Raw genomic sequence first — 17,580 nt, 5'->3', positions numbered from 1 at the left:
AAATAGTTCTTGCATAGTTTGGAGCTGTTCTTTTGGTCATTGTCGTGTTGAAGGAGGAAATTGGCTCCAATCAAGTGCTATCCACAGGGTAGGGCATGGCATTACAAATTTAAGTGATAGCCTTCCTTCTTCAAAGTCCCTTTTACCCTGTATAGATCTACCACTTTACCACCACCAAAGCACCTCCAGACCATCACATTGTCTCCCCCGTGATTGACAGATAGCATCAAGCACTCCTCTAGCATCTTTTCATTTGGTCTGTGTCCCACAAATGTTCTTCTTTGTGATCCGAACATCTCAAACTTGATTCATCTGGCCATAACACTTTTTTTCCAATCTTCCAGTGTCTGTGCTCCTTTGCTCATTTTAAAGGGACAGTCAACACCAACATTTTTATTGTTTAAAAAGCTAGATAATCCCTTTATTACCTATTCCTCAGTTTTGCATAACCAACACTTTTATAAAAATATACTTTCTTTCATGTAATTAACAAGAGTCCATGAGCTAGTGACGTATGGGATATACATTCCTACCAGGAGGGGCAAAGTTTCCCAAACCTTAAAATGCCTATAAATACACCCCTCACCACACCCACAAATCAGTTTTACAAACTTTGCCTCCAAGGGAGGTGGTGAAGTAAGTTTGTGCTAGATTCTACGTTGATATGCGCTCCGCAGCAAGTTGGGGCCCGGTTTTCCTCTCAGCGTGCAGTGAATGTCAGAGGGATGTGAAGAGAGTATTGCCTATTGAATGCAGTGATCTCCTTCTACGGGGTCTATTTCATAAGGTTCTCTGTTTTCGGTCGTAGAGATTCATCTCTTACCTCCCTTTTCAGATCGACGATATACTCTTATATTTACCATTACCTCTACTGATTCTCGTTTCAGTACTGGTTTGGCTTTCTACAAACATGTAGATGAGTGTCCTGGGGTAAGTAAGTCTTATTTTCTGTGACACTCTAAGCTATGGTTGGGCACTTTATTTATAAAGTTCTAAATATATGTATTCAAACATTTATTTGCCTTGACTCAGAATGTTCAACTTTCCTTATTTTCAGACAGTCAGTTTCATATTTGGGATTATGCATTGAATTATCATATTTTTCTTACCTCAAAAATTTGACTTTTTTCCCTGTGGGCTGTTAGGCTCGCGGGGGCTGAAAATGCTTCATTTTATTGCGTCATTCTTGGCGCGGACTTTTTTGGCGCAAAAATTCTTTTCCGTTTCCGGCGTCATACGTGTCGCCGGAAGTTGCGTCATTTTTTTGACGTTATTTTGCGCCAAAAATGTCGGCGTTCCGGATGTGGCGTCATTTTTGGCGCCAAAAGCATTTAGGCGCCAAATAATGTGGGCGTCTTATTTGGCGCTAAAAAATATGGGCGTCGCTTTTGTCTCCACATTATTTCAGTCTCATTTTTCATTTGCTTCTGGTTGCTAGAAGCTTGATGTTTGGCATTCTTTCCCATTCCTGAAACTGTCTTATAAGGAATTTGATCTATTTTGCTTTATATGTTGTTTTTTCTCTTACATATTGCAAGATGTCTCACGTTGCATCTGAGCCAGAAGATACTACAGGAAAATCACTGCCTGCTGGATCTACCAAAGCTAAGTGTATCTGCTGTAAACTTTTGGTAGCTATTCCTCCAGCTGTTGTTTGTAATAATTGTCATGACAAACTTGTTAAAGCAGATAATATTTCCTTTAGTAATGTACCATTGCCTGTTGCAGTTCCCTCAACATCTAAGGTGCAGAATGTTCCTGATAACATAAGAGATTTTGTTTCTGAATCCATAAAGAAGGCTTTGTCTGTTATTTCTCCTTCTAGTAAACGTAAAAAGTCTTTTAAATCTTCTCTCTCTACAGATGAATTTTTAAATGAACACCATCATTCTGATTCTTTGGACTCTTCTGGTTCAGAGGATTCTATCTCAGAGATTGATGCTGATAAATCTTCATATTTATTTAAGATGGAATTTATTCGCTCTTTACTTAAAGAAGTACTAATTGCTTTAGAAATAGAGGATTCTAGTCCTCTTGATACTAATTCTATTCGTTTGGATAAGGTTTTTAAAGCTCCTGCGGTTATTCCAGAAGTTTTTCCTGTTCCTAATGCTATTTCTGCAGTAATTTCCAAAGAATGGGATAAATTGGGTAATTCATTTACTCCTTCTAAACGTTTTAAGCAATTATATCCTGTTCCGCCTGACAGGTTAGAATTTTGGGACAAAATCCCTAAAGTTGATGGGGCTATTTCTACCCTTGCTAAACGTACTACCATTCCTACGTCAGATGGTACCTCGTTTAAGGATCCTTTAGATAGAAAAATTGAATCTTTTCTAAGAAAAGCTTATCTGTGTTCAGGTAATCTTCTTAGACCTGCTATATCATTGGCTGATGTTGCTGCAGCTTCAACTTTTTGGTTGGAAACTCTAGCGCAACAAGTAACAAATCGTGATTCTCATGATATTGTTATTCTTCTCCAGCATGCTAATAATTTTATCTGTGATGCCATTTTTGATATTATTAGAGTTGATGTTAGGTTTATGTCTCTGGCTATCTTAGCCAGAAGAGCTTTATGGCTTAAGACTTGGAATGCTGATATGGCTTCTAAATCAACTCTACTTTCCATTTCTTTCCAGGGAAACAAATTATTTGGTTCTCAGTTGGATTCTATTATTTCAACTGTTACTGGTGGGAAAGGAACTTTTTTACCACAGGATAAAAAATCTAAAGGTAAAAACAGGGCTAACAATCGTTTTCGTTCCTTTCGTTTCAACAAAGAACAAAAGCCTGATCCTTCGTCCTCAGGAGCAGTTTCAGTTTGGAAACCATCTCCAGTCTGGAATAAATCCAAGCCTGCTAGAAAGGCAAAGCCTGCTTCTAAGTTCACATGAAGGTACGGCCCTCATTCCAGTTCAGCTGGTAGGGGGCAGGTTACGTTTTTTCAAAGAAATTTGGATCAATTCTGTTCACAATCTTTGGATTCAGAACATTGTTTCAGAAGGGTACAGAATTGGTTTCAAGATGAGACCTCCTGCAAAGAGATTTTTTCTTTCCCGTGTCCCAGTAAATCCAGTGAAAGCTCAAGCATTTCTGAATTGTGTTTCAGATCTAGAGTTGGCTGGAGTAATTATGCCAGTTCCAGTTCCGGAACAGGGGATGGGGTTTTATTCAAATCTCTTCATTGTACCAAAGAAGGAGAATTCCTTCAGACCAGTTCTGGATCTAAAATTATTGAATCGTTATGTAAGGATACCAACGTTCAAGATGGTAACTGTAAGGACTATATTGCCTTTTGTTCAGCAAGGGAATTATATGTCCACAATAGATTTACAGGATGCATATCTGCATATTCCGATTCATCCAGATCATTATCAGTTCCTGAGATTCTCTTTTCTAGACAAGCATTACCAATTTGTGGCTCTACCGTTTGGCCTTGCTACAGCTCCAAGAATTTTCACAAAGATTCTCGGTGCCCTTCTGTCTGTAATCAGAGAACAGGGTATTGTGGTATTTCCTTATTTGGACGATATCTTGGTACTTGCTCAGTCTTTACATTTAGCAGAGTCTCATACGAATCGACTTGTGTTGTTTCTTCAAGATCATGGTTGGAGGATCAATTTACCAAAAAGTTCTTTGATTCCTCAAACAAGGGTAACCTTTCTGGGTTTCCAGATAGATTCAGTGTCCATGACTCTGTCTTTAACAGACAAGAGACGTCTAAAATTGATTACAGCTTGTCGAAACCTTCAGTCTCAATCATTCCCTTCGGTAGCCTTATGCATGGAAATTCTAGGTCTTATGACTGCTGCATCGGACGCGATCCCCTTTGCTCGTTTTCACATGCGACCTCTTAAGCTCTGTATGCTGAACCAATGGTGCAGGGATTACACGAAGATATATCAATTAATATCTTTAAAACCGATTGTTCGACACTCTCTAACGTGGTGGACAGATCACCATCGTTTAATTCAGGGGGCTTCTTTTGTTCTTCCGACCTGGACTGTAATTTCAACAGATGCAAGTCTCACAGGTTGGGGAGCTGTGTGGGGATCTCTGACGGCACAAGGAGTTTGGGAATCTCAGGAGGTGAGATTACCGATCAATATTTTGGAACTCCGTGCAATTTTCAGAGCTCTTCAGTTTTGGCCTCTTCTGAAGAGAGAATCGTTCATTTGTTTTCAGACAGACAATGTCACAACTGTGGCATACATCAATCATCAAGGAGGGACTCACAGTCCTCTGGCTATGAAAGAAGTATCTCGAATTTTGGTTTGGGCGGAATCCAGCTCCTGTCTAATCTCTGCGGTTCATATCCCAGGTGTAGACAATTGGGAAGCGGATTATCTCAGTCGCCAAACGTTGCATCCGGGCGAATGGTCTCTTCACCCAGAGGTATTTCTTCAGATTGTTCAAATGTGGGGGCTCCCAGAGATAGATCTGATGGCCTCTCATCTAAACAAGAAACTTCCCAGGTATCTGTCCAGATCCCGGGATCCTCAGGCGGAGGCAGTGGATGCATTATCACTTCCTTGGAAGTATCATCCTGCCTATATCTTTCCGCCTCTAGTTCTTCTTCCAAGAGTAATCTCCAAGATTCTGAGGGAATGCTCGTTTGTTCTGCTAATAGCTCCGGCATGGCCTCACAGGTTTTGGTATGCGGATCTTGTCCGGATGGCATCTTGCCAACCATGGACTCTTCCGTTAAGACCAGACCTTCTGTCGCAAGGTCCTTTTTTCCATCCGGATCTGAAATCCTTAAATTTAAAGGTATGGAGATTGAACGCTTGATTCTTGGTCAAAGAGGTTTCTCTGACTCCGTGATTAATACTATGTTACAGGCTCGTAAATCTGTATCTCGAGAGATATATTATAGAGTCTGGAAGACTTATATTTCTTGGTGTCTTTCTCATAATTTTTCTTGGCATTCTTTTAGAATACCGAGAATTTTACAGTTTCTTCAGGATGGTTTAGATAAGGGTTTGTCCGCAAGTTCTTTGAAAGGACAAATCTCCGCTCTTTCTGTTCTTTTTCACAGAAAGATTGCTATTCTTCCTGATATTCATTGTTTTGTACAAGCTTTGGTTCGTATAAAACCTGTCATTAAGTCAATTTCTCCTACTTGGAGTTTGAATTTGGTTCTGGGAGCTCTTCAAGCTCCTCCGTTTGAACCTATGCATTCATTGGACATTAAATTACTTTCTTGGAAAGTTTTGTTCCTTTTGGCCATCTCTTCTGCTAGAAGAGTTTCTGAATTATCTGCTCTTTCTTGTGAGTCTCCTTTTCTGATTTTTCATCAGGATAAGGCGGTGTTGCGAACTTCTATTGAATTTTTACCTAAGGTTGTGAATTCCAACAACATTAGTAGAGAAATTGTAGTTCCTTCATTATGTCCTAATCCTAAGAATTCTAAGGAGAAATCGTTGCATTCTTTGGATGTTGTTAGAGCTTTGAAATATTATGTTGAAGCTACGAAATCTTTCCGTAAGACTTCTAGTCTATTTGTTATCTTTTCCGGTTCTAGGAAAGGCCAGAAAGCTTCTGCCATTTCTTTGGCATCTTGGTTGAAATCTTTAATTCATCTTGCCTATGTTGAGTCGGGTAAAATTCCGCCTCAGAGAATTACAGCTCATTCTACTAGGTCAGTATCTACTTCCTGGGCGTTTAGGAATGAAGCTTCGGTTGACCAGATCTGCAAAGCAGCAACTTGGTCCTCTTTGCATACTTTTACTAAATTCTACCATTTTGATGTATTTTCTTCTTCTGAAGCAGTTTTTGGTAGAAAAGTTCTTCAGGCAGCGATTTCAGTTTGAATCTTCTGCTTATGTTTTTCGTTAAACTTTATTTTGGGTGTGGATTATTTTCAGAAGGAATTGGCTGTCTTTATTTTATCCCTCCCTCTCTAGTGACTCTTGTGTGGAAAGATCCACATCTTGGGTAGTCATTATCCCATACGTCACTAGCTCATGGACTCTTGTTAATTACATGAAAGAAAACATAATTTATGTAAGAACTTACCTGATAAATTCATTTCTTTCATATTAACAAGAGTCCATGAGGCCCACCCTTTTTTGTGGTGGTTATGATTTTTTGTATAAAGCACAATTATTCCAATTCCTTATTTTATATGCTTCGCACTTTTTTCTTATCACCCCACTTCTTGGCTATTCGTTAAACTGATTTGTGGGTGTGGTGAGGGGTGTATTTATAGGCATTTTAAGGTTTGGGAAACTTTGCCCCTCCTGGTAGGAATGTATATCCCATACGTCACTAGCTCATGGACTCTTGTTAATATGAAAGAAATGAATTTATCAGGTAAGTTCTTACATAAATTATGTTTTTTACCCCTGTGATTAGCTTGTATCTAAGCCTCTGCAGACTGCCCCCTTATTCTTTTGACAGACATGCATTTTATCCAATCAGTGCTGACTCCTAGGTAACAATGTTATTTATATGGCACACGTGAACTAATGCCCTCTAGCTGTGAAAAACTATCAAAATGCCCTGAGATAAGAGGCGGCCTTCAAGGGCTTCGAAATTAGAAAATGAGCCTACCTAGGTTTAGCTTTTAACAAAGAATACCAAGAAAATTTGATGATAAAAGTAAATTGGAAGGTTGTTTAAAATTGCATTCCCTTTACAAATCATGAAAGTTTAATTTTGACTAGACTGTCCCTTTAATCTTTTCTTTTTATTGGCCAGTCTGAGATTTGGCTTTTTCTTTGCAACTCTGCCTAGAATTGCCTGTTAAAGTTGAGACTGGTGTTTTGCAGGTACTATTTAATGAAGCTGCCAGTAGGGGACCTGTGAGTCTTCTGCTTCTCAAACTAGACACTCTAATGTAATTGTCCTCTTGCTCAGTGCCACTCCTATTTATATTCTGGTTAGAGCCAGTTTGCACTGTTCTGTGATGGGAGTAGTAAACAGCATTGTATGAGATCTTCAGTTTCTTGGCAATTTCTCATATGGAATAGCCTTCATTTCTTCATTTGCGCCGGGGGCCCACCTTATGTGGTGGTAGAGGCGGACTTCAGCAGCCTCTTCCGCCATCTCTGCATCTTCTTATCTTTGGCTCTATTCCTAGAGCCCTCATCTTCATGCGCCTCTCGGGGATGTTGCTATGTCGTGAGCTTGGAATATTTCATCAGGCTCGCTCAACATAGCGTCAGATCCCTTGGAATAGTTTTCCGCTTCAAAGCACTTTCGATCATTGAGGCCTCAGTGGGCAGGGAAGGTTCTTATTAGAAATTATAACAATTTACATTTTTGGGTAAATGCTGTTACATTATCTTGCTATTGTGCATTTGCAGATAATTAAATGGTATTTATTGATCCTTTAATATGAAGTTCATAAATGGCACAGCTGTATTAGTTTCATGATAAATTTCAATTTTATCTCAAATTTTTTTAGGCAATAAATAAATGCTGTTCCTTCATATGAATAATATTTGAATTATTATACATTAAATGTACATTAAACCCACAATTTTCTTTCATGATTTAGATAGAGCATGCCATTTAAACAACATTCTAACATTCTAATGTTGTGTCTGGAGCACTATAGAGCAGGAGTTTATCCATTTGTAAGAACACTAGATGGCAACACTATTTCCTGCCACATAGTGCGCCAGACACCTACCTATTTATCTCATTTACAAAGAGTATCATGGGAATGAAGCACATTTTTTAATAGAACTTTCTAATTTAATTTATCAGTTTTTCTTCATTCACTTGGTATCTTTATTTAAATATCAGGAATGTAAGCTTAGGAAATGGCCCATTTTTGGTTCAGCACCTGGGTAGCGCTTGTTGATGGGTGGCTAAATGTAAAATTTTAGATTCATATCCCCCATAAGACTATGAATATGTAAATATTGCAATGTATTCTCATATTTTCTGAGTTTAGTCGACTGTCATTTTTTTTCTTTTTCAGGATTTAGTGGCTGCTGTAAGGAAAATATCCACCTTCTTTGGGATGTCTCTTACTGAAGATCAAGTTGACCTCATTGCCCACAGAGGCGTGTTTAAGAATATGAAAGAAAAGTCTACAGGAACTTATGGGGAATTTGGTCAGGCTCTTTTCCGGAAAGGTAAATGAGAAAGGTCAAAGGTTAAATGTTAATCATTGTGTCTCAAATTAAAACTGGAGACAATAGTAATCAAAGGGTCATAATAGTCAAAAAATGTAATTGAATTTTACGTGGAGTTAAACACACAATAGAAGGGCCACTTAGGACCCACAGAGCACTGCTGATCCAAAGTAAAAATCCCCATTGATACAACAAGCAGCACTAGTTGTACAAGTCTGAGTAGTGCGAGTTTTCCACTCCGGACCTGCAGTGCTCTGCAACTTTTTTCCACTAGTATCGCTCTTTAAAGAAAATATATTAATTCCATCTGAAATGCTCAAACACTTGAAAATGAACAGAATTATCACTAAATCTTGGATATTCACAACTGGGAGGCAGAGGATTGATAAATTCTCACACCAGTTGGTGTTAAAGGGTCTGCAGAATGTATTGGACCAAAGACTGCCACAACATATTTTATTGTGATAGAGAAGTGCTATCTCTTTTAGCGTGAAAATGTTGTCGTAATAGTTTCTGGAAAGTGGCAACCTCTTGGCTCTTCAATTTATAGTACCCATTCCAGTCCTGATGTTGTTGAAACAAGAAAACATGGTGCCAATTTATATTTCCCTGTGGTTAAAGGGACACTAAACCCAATTTTTTTCTGTCATGCAAGCAATTTTAAGCATCTTTCTAAATTACTCCTATTATCAATTTGTCTTCGTTCTCTTGCTATCTTTATTTTAAAAGCAGGAATGTAAATCTTAGCGGCCAGACCATTTTAGGTTCAGCACCATGGATAGCGCTTGCTTATTGGAGGCTTACATTTACCCACCAATAAGCAAGCATAACCCAGGTTCTCAACCAAATATGGGTGCGGCTCTTAAGAATATATATTGGGTTTCCGTGCAAGTATGATGTTAGTTTTTGTTCCCACTTTTTATGCTCTTTTTCCTTCTATGGGGGAACAGGTCATTGGGCGCGTGATATTCGAAGTTCCGCTTTTTACATTCTTACAATTAGTTACTTTCAACTTGCAATATGAGCGCAACCAGACGCTCGCAAAAAGCTTACTTCTAGCGCAGTTAACACTTGAGCGTAAGCTTTTTTTTTTTTTTTTTTTTTTTAAATAATTTTTTATTGAGGTATAACACATATATAACAGGCAATTGATATCTCAAAATTCCCAGCGTCAGCAGTAACAAAAAGTACTAACATATACACAATCCCCAAAGATATATCAAAGCAACTATACAAATAATGCCTGAAAAAACAAGTGAAAAAGTAAACCTCATATTTTCTGTTAAGGCGATTCCCCTTATAATATAATAAAACATTCGAGTAAATAATATCCCCCTAAAATATAAAGAGGCCTCTCTTGGACCCCCTGGAGTAATGACAAACTGGGGGACTGTGGGGAAGAAATAAAATAACAAACCGGGCCACTCTTGGACCCAAGATATTGTACATATGAAAATTGATCAACATAATATACAGTGCAACAGAATATACAGTGCAACATAATATACAGTGAACAGAGCATAAAGAGCAAACTAACTAACTCAATACAAAGATCCAATAAGCAAACTTTTGAGTAGCTAAAGTGCAAATAATTAAGTAACAAAGTGATCATAATGGCACATGGAGGGCAACCCATATATCATAAAAGTTAAGTAGAGTATGTGTATGAGCAGCTTGGTATTAGTCCAGATGTTATAGGAGCCCCTGAAGCAATATAACTCATTGTAAAGGTAGGTCTCTTGTATTTCAGGGCTCAGTGAATATAAATATAGAAACTTATATGTCTATTCAGGGGGGGCAGGGATGGAGAAGTATAATAAGACATGCCATCTCAACAGTATGCAGCAGTGTATCGCAGCAAATATAAATATAGAACCTTATATGGCCGTTCGGGGGAGCAGGAATGAGAAAGTATAATAAGACATCTCAACAGTAAGCAGCAGTATATAATATTTTAGAGAAAGAAGTTAAGCTCCCCATAATCTTGTAAACAAGAGCCTCCTGAGAACATCTAGAGCCAATAAGTAAGGCTGCCATTATGTTAATGACCATGCTAGGTATAGTGTAAAAATAAAGCAGGAGCTTAACGGACCAATTTACTACTAATACAGAAACTTGGGGTGTTCTATCAAGCATAACCTTAGCATTGTAGGAATAAGTGTGGCGACACATTAAACTCATATATGGGCTAAGTCATACCATTTGAACTGGGTACACAACGCAAAAATAATGAAAGGATTGGTATGGCTGAGTGATTTAATGGCGATACAATGTAGAGGCTTCTGCTAAGCTGAATAGGGGCAGTAACAGCCTATATTAATTATTTACATTCTAACAGAAGTCCCTCAAAACAAGCGTTGAAAGCCTAACAAATATGCTAAGGCACCTTACTGTGTATTATAGTGAAAATTTCTGTCCTACTCTTTTTGTGACATATGAGGAAAATCAGGTATATACATTTATGTATAGACAAACCTGTAGAGTCTGTGAGCTCACCAAAGTTAGTTTACATACTAAGAAACTGAACAAATTGCAATGGGACAGGGGAGTACCAATATCATAGATAAATGCGTGGTGGGTATATACATATATGGTTAAACATTAGGGGATAGAGATACCAGTACACCAGTAGTCAGAGCACCTACAAAACATTTTTAACCTGGATGCTGGAGCTGCTACATCCCGTGAAAAGTCTGAATGTTCACAGATAAAAGATTAAACATCCAAACTTAAATAAACTTGTTGGCCCCAAAATAAAAAAAAAAAATACTGAATAACAAACAGTATATAGCAGAGATCGGGATGAAGATTTATAGAGGATCTTGCCTCTTGCACTGTTAAAGATGAATGCCTCAGCCTATCCCCATTCTATCTAGTGGCCAGTCCAATCTCTCTTGGTGACCCACCCTAAGGAGCCTAATGTGGAGTGACCCAGGTGGAGGGGGGCCATGTACTGGAGACCAGAGTTCAATGATGCTGCACGGGTTATGCACCGAAAATTTACCAGCTCCAGCAAGACTTTGAGTGCGGTGAACATAACCTGCCGACCCAGATGGGGCCAATGTTATCAGGGAGGCATCTTCCGATATCGGGCATGGCATTCTCTTGTTTCGGCTAGCTACTGTACTCCGTACGCCCCCTCCTACATGGCTTGCCGCTGTCAAGTGTGAGCCGTGATCAGGAACTCTGTGCTGTCTTGGAGGGTAAGTGAAAGCAAGGTCCTGGCCATGCGGTCCTCGTCGTTGCATATTCTCCTCTCCTTGAGCATTTGTAATAATCCCGTCAGGAGCGACGTGTGCTCCTACTTGTGTCGAAATTCTGCAAACTTCTACGCTCCTATCCTCTGTCTTGCAGGACTCCTGGGAAAGACCAGGAGGGTTTGTTTCTTGTGGCTGCTCCTCCGGTTCCTTGCAGCTCCTATAGTCTGGGCGGAAGGCCCTCTCCAGAACCCCACAGAGGCGAATCCTGTGTGCCTCCAGAATCGAGCTCAATGCAGCGATCAGTTGCGTGCGCGCCATTATTTTCTTACAATGTTCTTGTCTGTCAATAAGAGTCCTGGAATAGGACACCGTAACCCCGGCCATGGGGGGGGGGTATTATGCGGCAGCCCCGGTCCTGCGTTCTGTAATCTCCACGAGACCCGAAGTAAAATGGCTTCCAGGCCTGTAAGAGGACTATCACGCAGCCGTCTCAGAGAACATAGGCCAAAACAGAATCAAAATATCAGCTCCTAGAGTATATGCAAACTAAAGTAGTATATAGATTCAGATATATCCAAATAGCAAAGTATTTTGTAAGTTTGATGTAGATAATCTGCAAAAATATTCTCAACCTCACAGAGCTTCACAGAGACATGTCTTGCCGCTTTGAGAGCAGGCTCCGCCCCCTTGAGCGTAAGCTTTAAATATCGCTTCACTTGTAATCTGGCCTTTAGCTGGTGACTCAGGGCTCGATGATTGAAAGCTCTCTGGGCTGGCGAGTTTATTAAAGAATGTTTGCCAGTCCTTCCATTTCCCTGGTGGAATGATCTAAAGCAACTTTTTATCCTGAAAACAGGGTATGTTGCTAAGGAATGTTTACTGCATTTTTATATGAAAAGTGCACAATAAAATTTGTATTTTAAACATCATACAAAACTAATATTTGAACCATTCACACAAAAATAAGCAGGGAAAAATTGTATCGTTAAGTTGCATCAAAAATCGTAACAAAATTATTCCCCAAAAATCGTATTTTAACAAAAATGTAAAATTTTTATGTAAATTACACAGGAATAAATATAATTAAATATGCACAGCGTAAATCGTAATTTTAGTACACTGGTTGTGCAAAAATCACACAGAAATCTGTACTTAAAAATACAAACTGCAAAGTATAATTGTTGTTTTTTCATAAAATGGGCTGAACATGGGCATTCCATGGGCGTATATGAAAATGTTCTTGGCAAGCTTTTTTCAAAACACTACGAATACTTAGGGGTATATTTATCATAGTGCAAGCGGACATGATACGATGTAGCCCAGAGGCGTAACTAGAAACCACAGGGCCCAGGTGCAAGAATCTAAGAAGGGCCCCCACCCCCACACCCCAAAAAAAGTGAATTTGATACATATCTTCTTCTTTTTTTTTTTTACATTTAACACAGAAAAAAATGTGAATCAGATTACATGTCTACAAAAGGAGGTACCATGTGCCCACAGTCTGTGAGATGGTCTGACCCCCATTACTGTATATAGTGACACTATTTAACCCACCAGTACTGTATATAGTGAGTCAGTGACACAGTCTGTAATCTGCCGGTGAGATGGCTGGCCTGACCCTACCCTACCCTACCCAGTACTTTATATAGTGACCACAGTAGTCTGTGACATGGTCCAACCCTCCCGTACTGTATATAGTGGTACTGTATAGACTGACACTGTTTACCCCCCCCCCCATGCTGTAGTAACAAGGTCTGTAATTTGCTGGTTCCACAAATACACACACACATACATGCATAAACACACACACAGTCACAAACATACACACACACACACACATGCATAAATACACACACAGTCACATACACACACATAAACACCAATGGGTAAAACAGAAACACTAACCCCTGTAGTCAGAGACACTAGTGAAGCATCATGTCACACTCACATGATATCAGTGCAGGCAGTGGCAGGTCAACGTTTTTTATTGCGACCTCTGCACCCCCTGTAGTTTTGCCCCTGACAAAAAAAACATGCCTGAGAAACGTGTTGCACAATCTGATGAGGGTGAGCTAGCATACACTACCTCTCTATCGGTTCCTGTTTTTATTATATTTCAGTTTTAATAAATTGATTTTACTTTTTACCATTTGGAACCGTGTGTTGTTTAACACTACCAATCACTTCCACTGGGAGTAAAGAGTTTGGAGATTCCAGTGTCCCCGTATCCTAGAGATCAGTTAGCTGGGTTGCTGCAAAAACATCCAGCCTGTACCTGATAGCACTATCTGAGTGCTCTGAAGACATGTGAGTACCCTGTATCAGGGGTTTGTTTGTTTCTTCTCCATCTGCTAAACTAATACACACAGGCGCCTCTTATTTTTGTTTGTCTACATCCCACTTCAAAGTATCACATACATATGCTCTCAAGACACACTATCCCATTCAGAAACTCCACCCACCAGGGTAAGGGGAGTTCTCTAACATTGGTATAGTTATATAGCAGCTTGGTTTCCATGGTGACGCATTCAATTGCATCATGAATTTTAGTGTCTGCTTCTTTTTCATTATTCAAAGCCAGCTAGCTTTATTTAAAACGGACAATGCAGCACTATTCTTTTAATTGTAAAAAGACATGTACTCATATAGTTCAATTCCACTCTATGGGGTCAATTTATTAAGGTGCGAGCGGGCATGATACAATGTAGCATATCATGTCCGCCGCACATCGATAAATGCCGACAGCATATGCTGTCAGCATTTATCATTGCACCAGCAGTTCTTGTGAACTGCTGGTGCAATGCCGCCCCCTGCAGATTCGCGACCAATCGGCCGCTAGCAGGGGAGCTTGATAAATTGACCCCTATATGATAACCAAAGCAGGAAATATGCATGAGCATGATTTAATCTCACTGGGTTTAAAGGATCTATAATTACCCGGATTATGAAGTCTAAAATGGTATTCAACTATTTCTTTTACTATACTGAATTTGTATACGATATGAACTCGAACGTTTTATCTTATGCAAATATATTTCCCTTATTTTTACCATATCATATTGTTATTCATTTAAAGGGACAGTTCACTGTAAAATTGTTTTTCCCTGAATGTGTTCCCCATGACTTGTTCTACCAGCTGCAGCATATATAATGTAAGAGAAATTGCTCATTTATGCTTCTTTTTGCTAGCTAAATAGATGGATTTGCTCTTTGAAACCACAGCCCATCAAAATAGGCTTGGCTTGCGGACAGATCAGATCTCGTTATCCTATCACTCAAATACTTCCCTTTCTTATCTCTGTACAGTACTAAGAAAGAACAATTGAACATTGAAAATAAACATTTTAGAGCTGTATCTCTTCCACCTCCCACTGTGAGTGTAATTTCTTATGCTGCCTGTCTTTACATAGTTTTTCAATAGCATATACCCAGGTATAGAAACTTTCAGTATAGGTAGGGATACTACAAGCTAAATCAGATAATTTAAATATAAATAAATGCCAATATAAAGGCTAAGGAGCTATTTGGAAACAATTTAATACAGTCCAGCGGGTAAAATGGATCATTGGGAACAAATTAAAGGAGAAACATTTTTGGGTAAACTGTCCCTTTAATCATAGTAGAATTACACAATGGTCAGTCATTTTGCCTACTTTATTTGCATTTTACCCCTCAAAATTATGATTTTTCTACTCCTCCCCCCCAAAAAGGCAGGTGTATACATCACATTACTTAAAGGGCCATAATACCCAAATGTTTAAACACTTGAAAGTGATGCAGTATAGCTGTAAAAAGCTGACTAGAAAATATCACTTGAACATCTCTATGTAAAAAAGAAAGATAGTTTACCTCAAAAGTTTCTCAGTAGCCACATCCCATTGTAAAGGACTTCTAAGCAGCAAATTAGTATGTCTGTCCCGGGACAGCGGAAGGAGCGAGCTTACGTGCACTCTCATGTTATTTCCCTATTCAGCTTAAGGAAATTTACAATGAAATCTCATGAGAGTAAAGTAAAATCTCATGAGATTACAGTAAAAGAGTTTATAGCCTCAGCACTGTTGTTGCTGATTGGCTGCTGTTCATTTCTTCATTTTTTTTATTTTTTTTTACCTGCAGCTGAGTATAACTTTTTACACAGAACTTACTCTGCTGAGCTGAGAAAATTGTAAGGTAAAATATCTTCCTTTTTTACATAGAGTTGCTCAGGTGAGCTTTTTACAGTTATACTGCATCAGTTTCAAGTGATTTAGCATATGAGTATTATGTCCCTTTAAGGCCCAATGTTCAAAGATTTGCTTTTGCTTGCAAGATAGAGCCAATTTTGTCTCGCCAGTCTCGTAATGTTGACAGCAGGCAAAATGTTAAAAAAAAGTAACATTTCCCTTGCCGCACAATTGATACGCAATGTGACTTTTATAGGAAAACAAAGGCATCATACACACATATATACTCATATACAGATACATATATACATACATACATGCATATATACTTATATACACATACATATATACACACATACATACACACACATATACTCATATACACATACATAAATACACACACACATATACACATACATACATATATACATACATACACACATATATACTCATATACAGATACATACATACACACATACATACAGTATATACATACATACACACACATATACTCATATACACATACATAAATACACACACACATATACACATACATACATATATACATACATACACACATATATACTCATATACAGATACATACATACACACATACATACAGTATATACATAAATACACACATATATACTTATATACACATACATATATACACACATACACATATACACACATACATACACACACATATATACTCATATACACATGCATATATACATACATACACACATATATACTCAGATACATATACACATACATACACACATACATACATATATACACACATACATGTACTCATATACACATATATACATATACACACATGTACTAATATACTCATACATACATACATACACACATATACTCATATACACATACACTCATATACTCATATACACATACATATATACATACACACATATATACTCATATACACATACATATATACATACATACACACATATATACTCAGATACATATACACATACATACACACATACATACATATATACACACATACATGTACTCATATACACATATATACATATATACATATACACACATGTACTAATATACGCATACATACATACATACACACATATACTCATATACACATACACTCATATACTCATATACACATACATATATACATACACACATATATACTCATATACACATACATATATACATACACACATATATACTCATATACACATACATACCATACACAGACACACATATATACTCATATACACATACATACATACACACAAACATAAATAAATATACACACACACACAGGCCCATAGGCACATACACCAATGTTACTCTGTAGAGACAGTTAAGGGGCTTCATAACATTATTGGATACAAGTTGTATCCGATAGTGTTCTGAAGCAAAATGAAAAATAATCTGACATGATCTGATTGTATTTGTATAAAAAATACTCTATTTATTTGCCTATCTGTAAATAAGGCATGGATACATAGGGACTCATAAGTATTGTGCAAATTAGACATAATCCAGAAGGATCCCCTTGTGTTTCCATAAACATGTTAGATTTAGCAAAAACCCCAGACCCTGCCTATCTTTCACACACCCAGTCCCTCACTAATTTCTATCTGCCAAAATGAAAAAGCTAGAGATTTCCATATGTTAATAATCATTATGTTTATTTTATAAAGAATAAGTATTTCAAAGTCTATTTGTGACTCTGCTTCGGCTACAGCCAGTAAGTAGGAAAAATGAGGCAGCAGATGCGCACACAAGGGCAGTAGCAATGTCCTGCAGGCCTCAGAAGAGTCCTCTCCTTTTCTTGTACTCCTCCAAGTTAAGTGATCTTCGGGGGGCTCCACCCTTTGCAGCGGTGGCTTTTGAGGATAAAGTTAGAGTTTTTGATCCTGAGCTGGGAATCTGCAAGTCAATTTTTAAATCAAAATTATGCAATTCATATAGGTCATCTGAGAGGTTGATGGTTGCCTTGGAGTTATCAAATGTGTCCTGGTTTTGATTTACAGTTTTATCTCTGTTAATATTGTTGTTTCCTCCAGTTTCATACCTTGTATTCAACAAGGCTATTATGTTAGCACGGGCTGCTGGATCCCTATA

General features: G+C 38.2%; 1 protein-coding gene across 1 annotated transcript in view; it reads left to right on the top strand.

The window, feature by feature from the left end:
• The window catches only part of LOC128655683 (sulfotransferase 6B1), a gene marked incomplete at its 5' end in the record, with an annotated part of 43,831 nt that overhangs the window by 17,129 nt on the left and 9,122 nt on the right, over window positions 1–17,580 (top strand). Inside the window, 1 exon segment of the mRNA XM_053709266.1 lies at window positions 7,934–8,090. Within this exon segment, the coding sequence (XP_053565241.1) occupies window positions 7,934–8,090 (157 nt within the window).

Source organism: Bombina bombina, chromosome 4 (genome assembly GCF_027579735.1).
Source record: "Bombina bombina isolate aBomBom1 chromosome 4, aBomBom1.pri, whole genome shotgun sequence".
NCBI lineage: Eukaryota > Metazoa > Chordata > Amphibia > Anura > Bombinatoridae > Bombina > Bombina bombina.
The sequence above is the reverse complement of the archived record's forward strand: the minus strand, read 5'-3'. Positions and strand labels throughout refer to the sequence as shown.